Raw genomic sequence first — 15813 nt, 5'->3', positions numbered from 1 at the left:
GAGAATCGCTGTCAGGATCACAGAGAGCAGGAAATGCTTCAATTAAATACTGAGTATTTTCTGTTTTGTCAAGAGAATTTGAAAGAGTTACTGTCTTCAGCAATCTCTATTGCAGAATTCAGATCAAAAGCCAAAGTCCCTACAGTCCACTCCTTAAATATATCTTAATCCATGTGTTTTTCTAACCCCCTGTGTTGAGAATTAAATTGAAGCTGCTCAGGACTTTTCAATAGCAGGCTTGCTTTATGAAGCAGCTCTTTATATACTTTAAAATGTGTCTTTCAGGAAAGTTCTTAACAGATTATCACTTTAAAAGCTGTAACATTAATTTTTAAGAAAAGGAAAAAAGGACAAGTGCAAAATGAGGGATAATTTCACAGCAGGTATTAAGTAGGACATCTCAGTGCATCTTAGGTTGTCTGGGCACAGAAGCCACAGTTCAGCTCAACTGTTTGTACCCGTTGTAGTAGTCCCAGCTCAGATGCCTGTTAATTATGTGGAAATAATCATTCCTGGTGGATGATCTCTCTAGCATTTGATCCCTAGTATACTTCTGTGTGCTAAACAATCAAGGCTTTGGCATGGTAAATAGGTAAATGGGTTTTCCATATTTCTTTTACAGATATCCAGGTGTGTATTTTTATAGCTGTGCAGCAGGAGTTACAGATGAGTATTAAGTCTGTTAATATGAATATTAAACTTTTCCCTCTTTACAAAATAGACTTGTGCTATCCTTTCAAGTGTTAGGAAGCCAATCTGTTAAAGTTATATAGAATTAACAATTGTCCTTAAATGAATCTAAAGAAGAAACCTGATAAATKAAACAGACCTGGAGCTATGTGTGGGTGATCTGATGCATCATCAGATGGACTGCAAGTCTTACACCTGGCTAGAGGTCTCATCCTCTGACACCAGCCACATCTACAGGCCATCACTGTTTTGGTTTGAGAGATAAATGTGCTGAARATAAACACCAGGGCAGGCCTTTGGTATTTTTATATCTTTGTTAAATATATATATGTGTGGTGAAATTTATCTTGGTTGACTTRTAAAACTTGAGGTGTTAAACTCTGKTAGAAGCTGAGCCAGGGTAATTGGATTGAACTAAAGCTGTGTATGTGGTTGTTTCAGGGCTTTGACAGRTTTTGCGTTTTGGAAGTTCATTTAGAATTTTTGCTTATATCCAAAATCTGATGTTTGAAATTGCAAGTAGAAATATTGAGTCACCTTCCGACGACATTGTGTAAATACGGATGGAAAATGAGCAGATAATTTGATAACTAGAAGGTGTCATAGTAATTACAGTRTATTAGGCTGACATCCAGGTGAATGCTTCAAAAAGATTGTCATGCAAGGTTGTGAAGAATGARATGTTCTACGTGCCTTGAAACAATTGAGTAGTAAGACGTTACAGAAATCTGGTTAATGTGATAGTGAAATATTTGGAATTACATCTTTTTTAACATTCTTCATTCAGGCTACAAGAATATGTTTACAGATCGGACCTTTCTTCCTTGAAGTCCATATATTCACTGCTTGTTCAGTTGGCTTTTACACTGTCTTAACCTATTGCACAAGTAATGAAAATAGAACATTATCTGTATGTGAACTTTTTACATTGAATTATTGGAAAAAATATATACAGCTCTCAGAAATTCATATTTGTATTGAAAGTAATCTAGGCTTAAACTGATAATGTGCAAGATCAATTTATCAGATGAGTTGTTGGAGAATGTGGCAGTGCAAAAGCACAGTTAACACCCCCAAACAAAGCCATGTGTTTATTTATTTACTTGTAATTCCTGTGCTGAGAGTTTTTTGTCCYGACAGGCCTCGAGTGAGGGGGATGTAGAGAGAGTTTTTTGCCTCATGTGTGTCCCTGAGACGAGCTGCTACAGTTTCTTCAATTAATTTCATAATCAAATCACACATTATAGCCAGCTATTAGAGTTTTGTATGTTGATGATTTTCTTCCCTACAAGGAAGAAAAAAAGATAAAYGCTCTGAGGAGTTCTGCATTGTTTTTCTGTTTCTTTAAAACCTAGAAAGTAGATGCTGGTAACTATGGGAATGGAAAATACTTATGTGATGTTCTCTGTTCTTACGAACTTGCTGTAGGGAATATGTTAAMTTCCTGTTCTTTTGTAGCTAAGGATTTCAGATTTTAATGATAAATTCTCTGTTATACTTCTCTGTATTTTACTGGGTTTTTTTCAGTGAAGAATTAATTTTAGGGAAGATGTCTTTCATTTTAGCTTGTCAGATACTGTTTTGCAACGTTCCTATGTTTTTTTAATTTTTAACTCAGAGCTGTAGTAGTTAAAATTCATGTTTCTTTAATTACCGGGGCTCGTATTAGATATACAACATTTCAAACAAACAAGTAAAGCCACTTTCATATAAGAACTTTGGGGCTTTTTAGTGTACTTTCACTGCAGTTTTCTTTTACTTCAGCCAGCCTTGGAGAGCGGAGACTTTTCTAAGGAACTGGCTGAACTACATTCAAAMTTTCTATAGCAGCTGAGTTGTTAGTTGTGAAGCATACCTTATTGATGGTCTCAGCCAGAAAGAACTGACTTCCAGAAGATTTTTTTTTTCTTTCATGTAAACAAAGCAAATGTGATTAAAAAAAGAGAAAAACTGAAACCAAACAGAAGATGCTGAACTTCTCAAGGCTGGTTRTATTCAGTGAATGTAAATCAATTCATTTACCATTCTTTAGTATTGGAAACAAATTAAGCCATTTGTAAGGGAATATACTTAAAGAGTAGCATGATTTTTGTTTGTCTTCCATTGCAATAGCATATTTATTCATCTATCTGATGACATTGGATGGTACATGGATGTGAGGACAGTCTGGGACCAAAAATGTGTATATTGGAGTTTTAACAGTTTTAAAATGTAACATTTGATAGACACCTGGCAGATAGGAAGGAGTAGTAAAAAAAGAAAACCATTTTTTTTCTCTCAGCAGAAAAAGTTCTCTACTTAAGGAACCTTCCAGGTTTAGTTTTCTAATCAAGGGCAATAATTACAGAATTACCTCAACTTGGCTTTATTGGTCTGTCTCTACATGATACAATGCATACATTATCTTTCCATCTTCTAGCTCTTTCAAGAGTAAAAATTCATTACAATTGATTTCCAGACTTCTGTTTCAAAAGAAGTAATTTTCATGAAGGTAAGAGACTTTGCTAATGAGGTGTTGTGATTTATGCACTGCAGTTTGAGCTGTCTTCTTATAAACAGCTGCCAAGTTCCTGTGAGAGTTCCTGTAATGAAACTGAAAATAGGCTGAGGATGAGACACCATAGTGGTAACTGTAATCAAGTTCCCTAAGCCTTGACTGCTTGATTGCAAATACTGTCCAATTTTATTAAAATGAAGGGCTTAATATGTAACTAATTACCTCTTACAAAGGAAAAATAAAACTAATCAAGTTACTAGACCAAAATGACAGCATTAATTTAAAAACAAGCATTTTCTAAACGTCCTACTAATGTCAGCTCCTATTCAAGTTCACACAATGAACCTAGACACTGTGCTGATTTGAAAATTGATAAAGTGATGATGCCCTTTGCTAAGATATTAAGTGCTGAAAAAATCTTACCCATACTTTTTAATGAAATATTCTTTTTCCCCAGCTCTSAAAATTTGATAGCAAACCTAGAGGTAAAGTGGCACTTGAAGATTCATTAAAGCCTTTGCCTGAATTTCTAGACTGATTWATTCTTTTGACTGTATCTTCTGGGCTGCTCTAAGTAGCAATCTATCTTTGAGCCATTAACACCTGGGTTTGTTCTTTTCTGAGTTTAATATGACCCCATCTAACTCTTACTACTTCATTATGTCACTCACCATGTTCCCAGGCATGTACATACACAAATGTAGTGACCCATGTTTCATTACAGAAGTATTTCCTTAAATTATGAGTAATTTACTTAACACATTTAAAAATTACTGTGACCTATTTTTTTTTAATTTGGAATACTTCTTAATAGCTATATTATCTTTTATGTGGTCTTTTTTTTTTTTTAAATAAAAAAAGGAAGTTCTGTGACTCAGTTAGTATCAGTTATACATATTTGAAAGCAGGAAAGGGCAAGTTTGTCCCAGGCCCCACATTCTCCAGCAGACTGGAATCATTCTGTTCTCAGTCAAGGTTATTTCTGAGCTCTGTGGTGTAGGAGTGTGGGAATGTGGTATACCAGTCAGTACTTTTGGGAAGGTCTTTGCCAATTTCTTTGACATTCAGGAAAGCTCACTGAACAAGGCAGAACAGCCTTACTATTTTATTGGCTGGGATGTGTATATACAGACATCAAACTAAACAGGAACGTGTTTTGTGTTCTAATGGTACCCTTCATCAMGAGATTCAAACTCTTGTGTGCAAAGTAAAAAGGTACAGGGAAACCATACCTCTACTCTAAGTTTTGAAACCAAATTTTGCTCCACTTTTCCATATGCTAATACATGGAAATTAATATATCTTTATAACTTCCTTGGTTATGCTGTTTCTTCTGTATTACATCTTGCAGGGATTTGTGAATCTCTTTTGATTTATACAGTGAGCTCATTAGGGCAGGTTTAAGAAAATGAACAATTGATTGGCCTTGGATGTAGGAATTGAAATTTGTTAGAACACATCAGCCATATGATGGTTTATTCCAGCTAGAATTGTGATATTTTGAAACTTAGCCGCTCTCTCCCCAGCTGACCATTTAGGAGAAAGATGTGGAGTAGGTGGATTCTGTAGAAAACTAAATTTGTACCTTGGCTGGAACATTGTTTTAGTCAAGGTAAGATATTTTCTTTGATTTTATGCTTCACAAAATACACAGGTTTTTTTTTATAATGCAAACATGTAATATTCCTTTTCATTAAAAGAAAAATCTGTAAAGTTTTGGAAAAGGACATAATCTCACCAAATCAAAGTCTAAACTAATACAAAAAGGAACAGGATCCATTCCATTCTGACAGTCTGAGCTGGGATTAGCGTTGAACTATTTAACTGTCCAGTCTATCTTTAAAGCTTTTACTGTTGTACACTGTTTCTAGTGTCATTTCATTGATTCCAAAATCATTATAACAAACAGTTCCAAAACACTGCTTTCCTTAGGAAGCTTTGGTCCTCTTACCCTTCTGGAGTTGAAACCCAGTACTCGTTGTCTATTATGCTATGGATGTAAAACCAGTTGCTTTCTTTATAGGCTTCTTTATAGGGTTGAAACCTGCAARTAAAACAACTCTAATTCTTCTCAATTGTTTTTGTACTATGAGTTATTTTCSTGAGCATTCTGCCAAGGCAGGGTACCCAAAACTAGCCCCTTGCAGCTTAACAGGTTTATAAGGATTAAGTAGCAAAGAGTGGTCTGCCAGTTCATGTTCAGCATATAATGCTCCATGTAACAAGGTGACAAATGTAGAATACTACAGTACTTTGYGTAATTTGTTTAATACAAATACATTTTTTCACAACATTAAGCAGATACATTACTTTTCTTTCCCTTACCTTCTGTCTTCCAGTACACATTCACCCACAAAAACATACACTTTTTCTTTTGCAAAAGAGAGGGAGTTAAACAAACATCACAAACTTGTAGTTCCAAATATTATACACAGTAAAATATTTTAATCAGAGTGTAAGTTTCATTGCATTATTGGAAATTATAAACTGTTCTGGAGATGGGGAATTACKATTTTTTCTACACAACAAAAATAAACACTACCTTCAGATAGAGCAGTGTGTGAATGGCACAGTTAGACTAGTCAAGAATCTTTGTAATGCTACTGATAGTCAAAAGTGGTATGTTTATGCCAGTTTGAAATAAACTTTATAATGCTTGTAACTTAAAAATAGGAAAAGAAATGTGCATGTTCACAGGAGGGAATACAGGAGTATCTTGTTTAAACTTCCAGATCTGACCTGACATCAAATTACTTCTACCTATCTTTATTAAAACTTTGTTTAAACAAGAATGCAGATTAAGCTCTTCTTGGTAAGGGCAGCTCAGAGTCAGGTGCTGCCCTTGTGGGTTTAGCCAGGCCAAATTCCACTGTCAGCATATTTGCCGGAGCTGCACTGTGGCTACACAGGAGTTTGATATGGTTCTTTATTTCATATRGCATCTTCATTAAAAAGTCTTAGACTTTATCTTAAAACCTTCAGCATACTGTTTTGTTCAGGTTTTTCTCAGAACACTGTGGTTAATAAATTAATACAGAAAACTTTGTGGGAATGAAAAAGCACTGGTTGATAAGGATTTGCCTAGTTTCTCTATTTGTGTACTTTCCTCAYTAATGAAGACCAGAATCCAAGGCATGGTGGTATAAATAGCTCCTTGCCCTCTTGAAGAGGTTGTACCCTGCTTCAGAAACAAATTCCAGTCCTGCATGAAATCCCTGAAAGCTCTAGAAAATCCAGTGCACCTAAGAAGAGAAAGGGATGTACGGGCTAACACTGTAATGCTTTGAAAGGTTAAAGACCGCTTCAAGCCAGCTGAAATCTCTCTTGCTGGTGACTTGACTCATTGTCGATCTCAGCAGACAATGTCCCATTTTGCTCYTTTCCCTGCTGTCCATATTAAGTATTTCCAAGGGAGAGGAGGAATTTCAACTGAAGTCTTTCTCCTTTCTTTTATTTAATTAACTGTAAACTCAGTTGCATATATGGTTGAGTGCCAGACTAGTGTTTGAAGGCATTAGTATAAAATTTTGCACRTTGTCTTTTCTGTTGCTGACTCTTCAGTGTATTTTTAAAAAATGTAAAATCTCGTCGTTGCTACAGTTCTGCTTTCAGAATCTTCAGATATTTTCTTCTTTAAGGTGAATTTTGTACTTGTTCAAGAAAAAAAAAAACCCCGTGAATTAAGTCTCCAGTAAACCGACAAAATAGGGAATAATGTACTTTCAATGGGGTTATGATGGTGTTACAGCAGGTCAAAGAACAAGGTGGCTAAAGAAGCAGGGTTACTTTCACTTAGTAAGAAACTATTATTTCAAAAAGCTCTTAATTACCCTTCATATAATAATGTTCCTTGTCAGTAGATTTTGCTGATTCATCAGGTTTATTGCAAACATCCTTCCAAACATTCAGATGGAGTTAGTAATCTTGTCTAACTTCAGATATCATGAGATTTACCTTTTAACGAGTAGCTTTTTGAAAACCATGCCGTTGCAGACTTAAGCATGTGCAGTTATGAGACATTCCTTAATCCTGTCATCATGCTCTGAAGACCTTCTGAAATCTCCTCCAGAATTTTAAATGGAGAAATGGTTTGTTTTCTCTAGTATGTAATTTCAAATAAGAAGCAGCTACAACTGGAAGTTGCAGTTGTACAGTTGAGAAATTATTCTATATAAAAAAGTGCGTGCCATTGTGTGAAAAAACTTCAACATTAATCCAACTCACCTGGAGTAACTTACAGCAAATATTGACATGTATTAAGGACCCATTTGAGCACCAAGGTTTTGTGTCCTGTCTAGCCAGATAACAATCACTTAGTCACAGCCAAATTACAAGAGCAATTCCAATACAAAAGAATATAATGATCAGATAAAGACACATTTCTTGCTAACACTGCTACTTCTAGTATTCCCTGAGCCTTAAGCCAGTAAACATTCACAAAGGAATGCTTAGTATATGAACTCCAATACATCTTAGGCCCAGCAGCCTGGATATTTGCAAGAATAGGATGATTCTGTTATTATACTGTAAATATTTGAGTGTATCAAGAGAAAATTTACCAGTAGGAACTTCAAGGCTTCTGTAGAACTGTATTTCACTAGTAATTGTGRAAGATACCCCTCCTTTAAGTAAATCTGTACTCTCCTGTCCTCATTACTCTGGTTCTTTATTTGCTTGTTTGCTTTTCCTCCTTTACTAAATACTAGATTAAAAAAAAGAACTTAAATCTTTTTTTTTTTTTAATACACGTTATGTTCAGTCCCGAGGTTTGTCCACACTGATACATAACTACTCCAAGTCAATACGGCTCTTGTGTCCTTGTAGTAAACACYGCAGCTTTGCAAAGTGAATCACAGAATTGCTTCATTATGTATAATTCACCCTGTTGGATACAGTTTTATATCTACATTCATTTATCTATTGCACCTTTTAATGCTATTCACACTTCATTTTTATATGCCAGTGCTCAAAACACAAAGTTAACAACTAAACTGTTGAATCTCTAATACCTTMACTTTACCTGTACAGAAGGAAACCATTGATTTGTTTTCTCAGTCAGGAAAATAAAAACTAACTTTTTAGAACAAGGAGATTAAAAACTAATGTTTTCTGAAGATATGCAGGTAGGTATGTTGTCTTAAATCTATCTTTCTGTACCATGAATCCTTAAAACTAAAACCAAAAATAGCTTCTATCATCACTATGTGTCATCCTTTTTCAGACCCTTGATAACAGGCAATTTACTTTTGTGTGATTCTGCAGTGAACTGCTTTTTTTTTTCTTTCATTTACAATTCTGCCTCAATACTTCACGTATTCCAATTTATGTCTAATTCACTTTTAAAAAGTAAAATAAAACAGTTGAGCTGCTCTTCTAAATGTATATCTGCATATTCTCTCCTTCCTGTACTTACTTCACTGATGGGTACATTTAAAAGAACTACCTGTAGCTTATGGAGACATGAGTTTGTACTGGTTGGAACTGCTTACTTTTCAAAAATTCAGCCATTGTTAAAAACAACTGGTTCAAATATTCATAGYTGACACAGCTGCCCAAATATTCAGGCCACACTACAGTCCCATGAAGGTGAGAGTAAGTGCTGCAATACAGCTCTGTACTTTGATTCTGTCAATGCATATAACTGGATTGGTACCCTTTGAAGCATATCTTTGAAAAGATAAATAGCAAACACAGCTTTTAGTAGTAAACAGACGAAAGGTTTTGTGTCTTCTGTAAACAAGATTATTGTATCAGTTCTGTTTCTACTTCCCCAGCCAGCCCAGTCAGGAAAGAAAAAAAAAAGTACATTGTGACATCGGTTTGGCATTGTCTGTTAAACCTGTTCTCTATTGCACTTTCTACACTTCCACTTTCACTACACTTGCTGACTAGCTGCGAAACTACGTCACGAACGGTCACATTCCATACAGTAACAAGTTGCTTTGCTGGATCCATTTTCCTGGAGCAGTTTTGGTTTTTGTATGGGGAATTATTTTTTTTTTCTTTTTTTGTTTGGTTGGGTTTTTTTAACTGAAAAAATGCACAGTCAATTCTACTTTCTTGTAGCATTTGTAGTGTGGCAAACACTACGGCTTACTCTGCAAGGAAGAAGCAACGCTGTCCGTGTCAAACTGGCATGACCTCTGATGTCGCTTCTTCCGCYGCTGGCTGAGAGTTTGTACCTGTCTGTGCTACCGGCACCACCACTGMATCCTTCACCTCCGAGGGCTGAGTRCACGGAGAGCTTTTCTCCTCCAGTTTTTTCATGGTGTCTGGGCAGTTCTGAACAAAGATCACTCTGTTGTAGGCTTTCAACCTGCGCCACAGCTGCACGTAAACCTTACACTGCACGTACATGAAGACCARGCCTCCTGTGAACCCAATGGCCACCACAACGAGTTTTGTCCAAAACGGCCACTCAAGGACACCTTTAAAATAGAAAATGTGTGTTATATATTGAATATAAAGCACTGAGCTTCAGTAAGATATATTGAAAAGCCACTTGCTAAGAATGCCCAGGTGTGTAGATGCTATTGGGCAGTTGTGGCTCAAGTGAAAAATAGACTGGGTTTCCTATTCCATATGGAATAGGAAACTGCTTCCCACTTCTAACTGGTTTTACCACCATTTTGTTAAATAAGAAACTCAACGCTRCTCTCAAAAGCTTTCCTTCAGGGTTTGTTCCACATTAAAGATATGCAGCTTCTGCTGCTTCTGTGGTAATATAGGAAGCATCTTTTTTTATTAACTGGTATGGAATGGAGAGTTTTCTATCTCCTTTTGTCCAGGATTGCCATTTTCAGACTCGATCTTTATTAGGAGAGAGAAAACTCAGCCGAACCCAGACCTATTTCTTCAAGCAGAGTAAATTTATGTGAAACTTTATTCCCTACCACAGGTGCCATACAAATGCTAGTATATTTAAATGTATTTTAAATTGGCTTTTCTATAAACCAGTGTCAGGCTTAGCAATTAAAAGGTTTGCATCATATACTTCCATAAAATAGAAAAAATAACCCAACTCTTTAAATAATTTGAGACATCCATTTAAATTGGATTTTTTAAACTCACAGAATACTAACAAACAGTACTAGTATCATTCAGGGCTTTCAATTTTTCTCCTTCTCAAAATGTGCTTATAAACTTTTTTTCTCCAGTGTTACTGTCTTTGTCTTGGCACTTCCCATTTAAAGAGAGAAATTGGAGGAGAAAGCAAACTACATATAGGTCCTTCTTACTTCCCCCAAATATGTTTGCTTTTGTAGAAGTACTCTCCCCTGCAACAAGCAAATTTGAGGATAAAAGCATCCTCTGACTAACACTTACTTTTGCATGTTGTATGTAGCTCCAGGGCATCTCTTTGTCCATTTTTAGTGGAAAGAACCAGCCATTACATTTGGCAAACACTGAATGCTATACAAATCACAAATACTTTTTGAGCCTACCAGGAATAATTAACRTGATTTTTTAGCATTGTGTGTAACAACAAAAATCCCTGTTAGCTGTTTTATTATGTAAATTCAGCTAATCTGCAGAAATAACTTTCCCCTTGTAATGAGTAGGGTGATRTAGCTGTACTAAGAAGTTCAAAGCCATTTCTAGAACTGTCCTCCAGGTTTTATGAGATAAAAAACAAGGTTACCCGTCTCGAAAGAATGCAAAACAAGACTTTGTAGTGTGTACTCATCTGTGACTTACTGAGGCTTGTTGCTTATTTTCCTCTGTGAGGCAAGAAAGGCAAGCATCAGGAGTATCATCAAATATTTATCTAACTAGCAAGGCACAAAGCTCCACCTGTTTTGTTTTCCATGTTAACTTCARAATGTAACACAAAGCTAGAGACCTYTGTTCCTCTAAGGTGCTTCAATTCAATTCAGAACAAAACTCAAAAGCTTTTTATCATCATGATGACATTTAAGACTAAATTTAAGATGAAATAAATTTAGATTTTAAATGGAAAACAGTAGTTCARTTTAGGATATAATTTCCACATAAGCTAAGTATGGCTCCTACTTATATTCAACATGCAWTTTGTTACATATGTCCAGTTGGATTTTCAGTATCTCTGCAGATGGAGGCTCTGTGACTTCGCTGKTCCAGTGTTTAACCAATAAATACAACTGGAACATGGAAATTCTATTTGAAAGAACACAGGAATGGCTTTCCATGCTACTCAAGTCTCACATGAAGRACCAATACAACTGGAAAAGAGTCTCTTGGAAGTTCATATTAGGAAGCTTGTTAATGAAGAGGCTCTATGGTGCTTTGCTTCCTATCAAGGTTCAAGTAATAAGAATAAATTGCTATTTTAATGACATGAACTTGCACTGAGCTGTTTGAACTTGACTCATCTTTTTGCCTGAGCTTTAGAATTACCTAGATAATGGGAGATTAACCCAGGAAGAACAGCAGGCTAGTTAAGCTGCTGTAATGATTACACCAAGTAGGGTTCTGTCTGCAGGGGCATAGGATAAGATTTTYATACTGACACTGGAATCAAGCATTTAGTGTAGCCATGTATCAGTTCTTTAAGAACAGGCTGTGACTGGTTACAGAGCTGCTTCTCAAAGCCAGATATTGCATTATCAACAGCACCAAAGAACGTAAAATATACTCACCATTATCATTGCCTTGTTTAATTTCTTCAGCAGTTCTATCAATTAAAACATACAATGACCAAACAACACAGGTAATTGCAATTACATGGAATGTGACTGAACACACGATTTTTCTCCTCTCACTTGTTGTCATCTGTAGTTTCTCCCACTGAAATAAAAAAAAAAGTAATTAAAAGATCTGACTTCTAAAATTTTACCCTAAACTGATTAGGCCATTTTGGCTCTTTCTACCAAAACCACAAGTGATAATAAAATTAACAAATCCTTTGGTTTTGGTAATGCACATTACAGGAATGTGTGTTGTCCCTGTAAAATTCCCAATGATCTCATTTTCACAGATTCAGAGGAATGAAGAGCTCTGTTCTGTTTCTGCTTGTGAATTATATCTGAAGTAATTTCATTACAGTACAGCCATAACATGGTAATAGACAGGTTAAAAGATGAATATTTCCTTTAAATTTGCTTTTCTGGTGATGAGAGAAGAAAAAGCCCAAGCATTAGTTTGTAATATGTAATAAAATAGAGGAATGCAGTTATGTAACAGTCTTCCCACAAAACAAAAKCACAGGAAATGCAACTGCATTGAGGAATAAATTCAATAAACTCAAAAAGATGATTACATGGAAATGATCATATATGATAGCAGCCAAATAGCCTCAGTAATGCAAGGAGGATCTTGCAGGCACGTGTCTGTGAATTAGGGCACTAAATCCTGGCTTAAGTCAAGGCTATTTTAAGATGAAATAGGCTATTCTCTGCAATTGARCAATGCACCCCTTGAGGCTATTTATTTTTAATCTCACTTGTGACACAATTCTTTTTTTCAGCACTTCTTCAAACCAAAACTCTTCTCTCTTAAAACGTTTGCCTTTGCAAACAGAGGAAAGAATAGGGCACTTGAAAGCAAAATGCCTCAATTCCGATGGATGAGCTTGGAGTCAGTCACTGGCATCTGAGTAAGGAAAGCAGTGCAACGCTGAGACGCGAGTGCCACCTCCCTGTGGTCCTGTGAACACCAGACCGAGCTGTGCTCAGCTCAGTGTCACAGCACTGTTGCCACCTGCTCCAGCTGGGACAGCAGCCCCGGCCACTGCAGAGCACTGCCGTGCTGGACATTTACTGCCGACCTATGAGTCTGGCTTGGTTTTCCTTGTTCACGTTTTTGTATTGTTTTGTTTTTGTTAGCTGGTTTCACTGTTTGGGAATTTTTATTTTTTTTAAATTTTGTTTCTGGGAAATAACAAATTCTTCTAAATTTATTAAGGCGAGGGCTGGAGATGCCATCCAAGCTAGATGTCTAGCCTTTAACCTGAACCAAGGTGGCCATTCTACTGTGAACACTCTTTTCTGTCACATTSCATTTCGAAGGAGCACAGCTGCAGTAAAACCTGAGGAGGGTCAGTGCCTCGTCACCAAGAGGAATAACCCTCTGAAATACTTGATCCTGCTTGTAGAGCAGGATATATCAGGCCAAACGAGTTTCAGTCTTTAATGGCAGTTAAAGCTTGCACATTTCAAGCTTTGTTGCCTTAAAACACAATCTATAGAATATTTTCTAGCCCTTGACAAAATTTTATAGATCAGAAAATATTTTGGGYTGGAAGGGACCTTAAGTGTCATSCAGTCCAGCCCCCCTGCAATAAGCAGGCACATCTCCAATCAGACCAGCTTGCTCAGAGCCCAGCACAACCTGACCTTAATGTTTCCCAGGATGGAGCATCTACCACTTCCTAGGGCAACMTGTTTCACGGTTTCAACACTCTCATCATAAAAAGTTTCTTCTACATGTACTCTAGATACTTTTTTTTTTTGTTTGTTTAAAATCTTTACCCCTTTTCCTACTGTAACAAACCCTTCTAAAAAAAGTTTGCTCCATTTTTCCCACAGGCCCCATTTGGAAGGCTGCAATAAGGCCTTGGAGCCTTCTCTTCTCCGGGCTGAACAAACCGAACTGTCTCAGCTTTTCCTCACAGGAGAGGTGCCCCAGCCCTCTGATCATTTTTTGTGGCCTCTTCTGGCTCYAGCATATCCTGGGTGGGTATCCCAGAGCTGGATGCAGCATTCCAGGTGGGGTCTCCTGAGAATCACTTYCCCTGACCTGCTGATCACCCTTTGTGAACACAAAGCACAAACAACTTTAGAAAAATGAAAATATTTCCTGAGTAATATACAAAGAGCTAGAGACATCGGTTTGTTTAATAGCTGAGACTTCATTTCAGTTTCTGATACATCTCTGGAGTGAGAGCTAAGCTTGCTGGGTTTTGTATGGCAGTCTGGAAAAATGGGAGATTTAAAAAAAGGATTAACTTTTTTTTAAGGTAGTAAAACCCCCAAACTTTATATTCATCCTAGTTCATGTAGATAATATTCCATGGTCAGACCAGACAGTCTGTGGCATTGTTGCAGTATTATATCATTACACTCACCAGGTTACACAGCCTTTGACCTGGAGACTTTTCATCCTTTTTGCAGTGAAAATTCAATTCAAGTCTTGCAACAGACTTTCTTTCCAAAGAAAAAAACCTTGATTTTGTCCAGATGGAAGAAAGGGTTTTACCTTAACCCTTCACTTACCTGTGATGTTTTGTGAGAGACCAACACAGAACATTAAAAATATAATTTGTTCTAAAACAGATTTTGTCTGTCATCTCAACTTTGATGCTACACCATTTGGTCTATTGGAGAGAAGACTCAGCAAAATTTTCATTGTCACTTTTATGTGCAGTCTCATTACTGCTATTTTACTCTCTAACATACTCAAAAGCCTTAATGTTGGTCTGAATGCCCAGTCAAAGATGAATGCTGGTCCCAAAATGTAAACATTCTGTAGGTGGAAAAAACCCAGAGAAAACCAACCAACCAACAGGCAGCATAGGTAAATAACGGTACAAGCTCACAGAACTCCGCTGAGATTTACAAGAAAGGCATATCAGGAGAGGRAGCCAGCAGAAATGGGCTAAAGCAGACCTTTTTGCTAACATCCCATCATCAAATCCAGCCAGAAAGCAAGCCAAGGCCTGCTGGACTCTGCCTCCTCCTCCTTTTCTTCTCCCACATGACAGCCTGCCTTGCCTTGTCCTCCTGCCTGTCTTGAGAGTACTTTGTGACTACTRTCATGCTCTGCTAAATGAGTGAGCCAGCAATTTACGTTGGCTTGCAGTAGAAATGTGCAATTCCCTATTTTAGGTTTTTGCAATAGGCTTATAACAAAAAAAATAACCATTAGTTTTAGCATGGAGTTGCTTAGACAAAAGCACAGYTGTGTGAAATAAAAGTTGCTTGAAAATCCATAACAAAGGATGAGACAATATACTGAGAAATGAAAGCATCAGCCTCTTCTTACTGGGCTTTATAGTCCAGGACTTGGTGCAGCCTGAAGTTGTTGGGGAAGTTTGGCAGGTGCTACCTTACATGTCACAGAGCACATGAATTCCTCCATAACAGCTCTGATAAATTCATCCCAGCTGTGTTTTGAAGCTCTTGCAGTTTTCATGGCTTTCCAAATTCACAGTAGCAAGATAAAAATTAATTGCGTCATGTTTTATTGTCTTCATCAGTGATCTYCAAGAAAATACAACAATCAGGTCGATGGCACTGTGACATGCCACRGATAGAGTATCAAATGCCACCAAGAACAGAAAACCAGCACAAAATTAAGTACACAGATGCATTTTTCCTTGAAAACTTAGCTGTTAATGCTCCTAAGGTGCTCTAGAGACTGTAAAGAGAAAGAAATGGAAGACCAACAGCCAGAGGAGTCATTTATAATGACTTGCAAATTACTGAGTTACTAAATGAATAGAAAAACTGTAGCCCAGCTGCCAACAAAGCACCCCTTCGCTGTTGTACACCCAATTGTCAGCACCCACAGACCCCTCAATCCTGGCAGCAATACAAACACAGACTGCAAATCATCACAGATGCAGATGGTTCCGTGTCCTGCAAATGCAAGCGACCACATGAATGTTATAATGCTTCASAGAACAGGTGTGCTAAACCACTTTATAA

General features: G+C 37.0%; 1 protein-coding gene across 1 annotated transcript in view; it reads right to left on the bottom strand.

The window, feature by feature from the left end:
• Window positions 1-5380: 5380 nt before the first annotated feature.
• Window positions 5381-15813, bottom strand: part of MARCHF1 (membrane associated ring-CH-type finger 1) — a 35343-nt gene continuing 24910 nt past the window's right edge. The window contains exons 3-4 of the mRNA XM_057375486.1: window positions 11806-11953; window positions 5381-9615 (exon numbers count right to left, since the gene is read on the bottom strand). Coding sequence (XP_057231469.1) covers window positions 9314-9615; window positions 11806-11953 — 450 coding nt within the window. The 3' untranslated portion in view covers window positions 5381-9313. The remainder of the gene's footprint in view (window positions 9616-11805; window positions 11954-15813) is intronic.

The sequence above is a fragment of the Malurus melanocephalus genome, unplaced genomic scaffold (assembly GCF_030028575.1).
Source record: "Malurus melanocephalus ecotype Western Australia unplaced genomic scaffold, MMel_1.1 scaffold_9, whole genome shotgun sequence".
Classification (NCBI taxonomy): domain Eukaryota; kingdom Metazoa; phylum Chordata; class Aves; order Passeriformes; family Maluridae; genus Malurus; species Malurus melanocephalus.
Note: the sequence above shows the minus strand (reverse complement) of the source record. Positions and strands in the feature narration are given on the sequence as shown.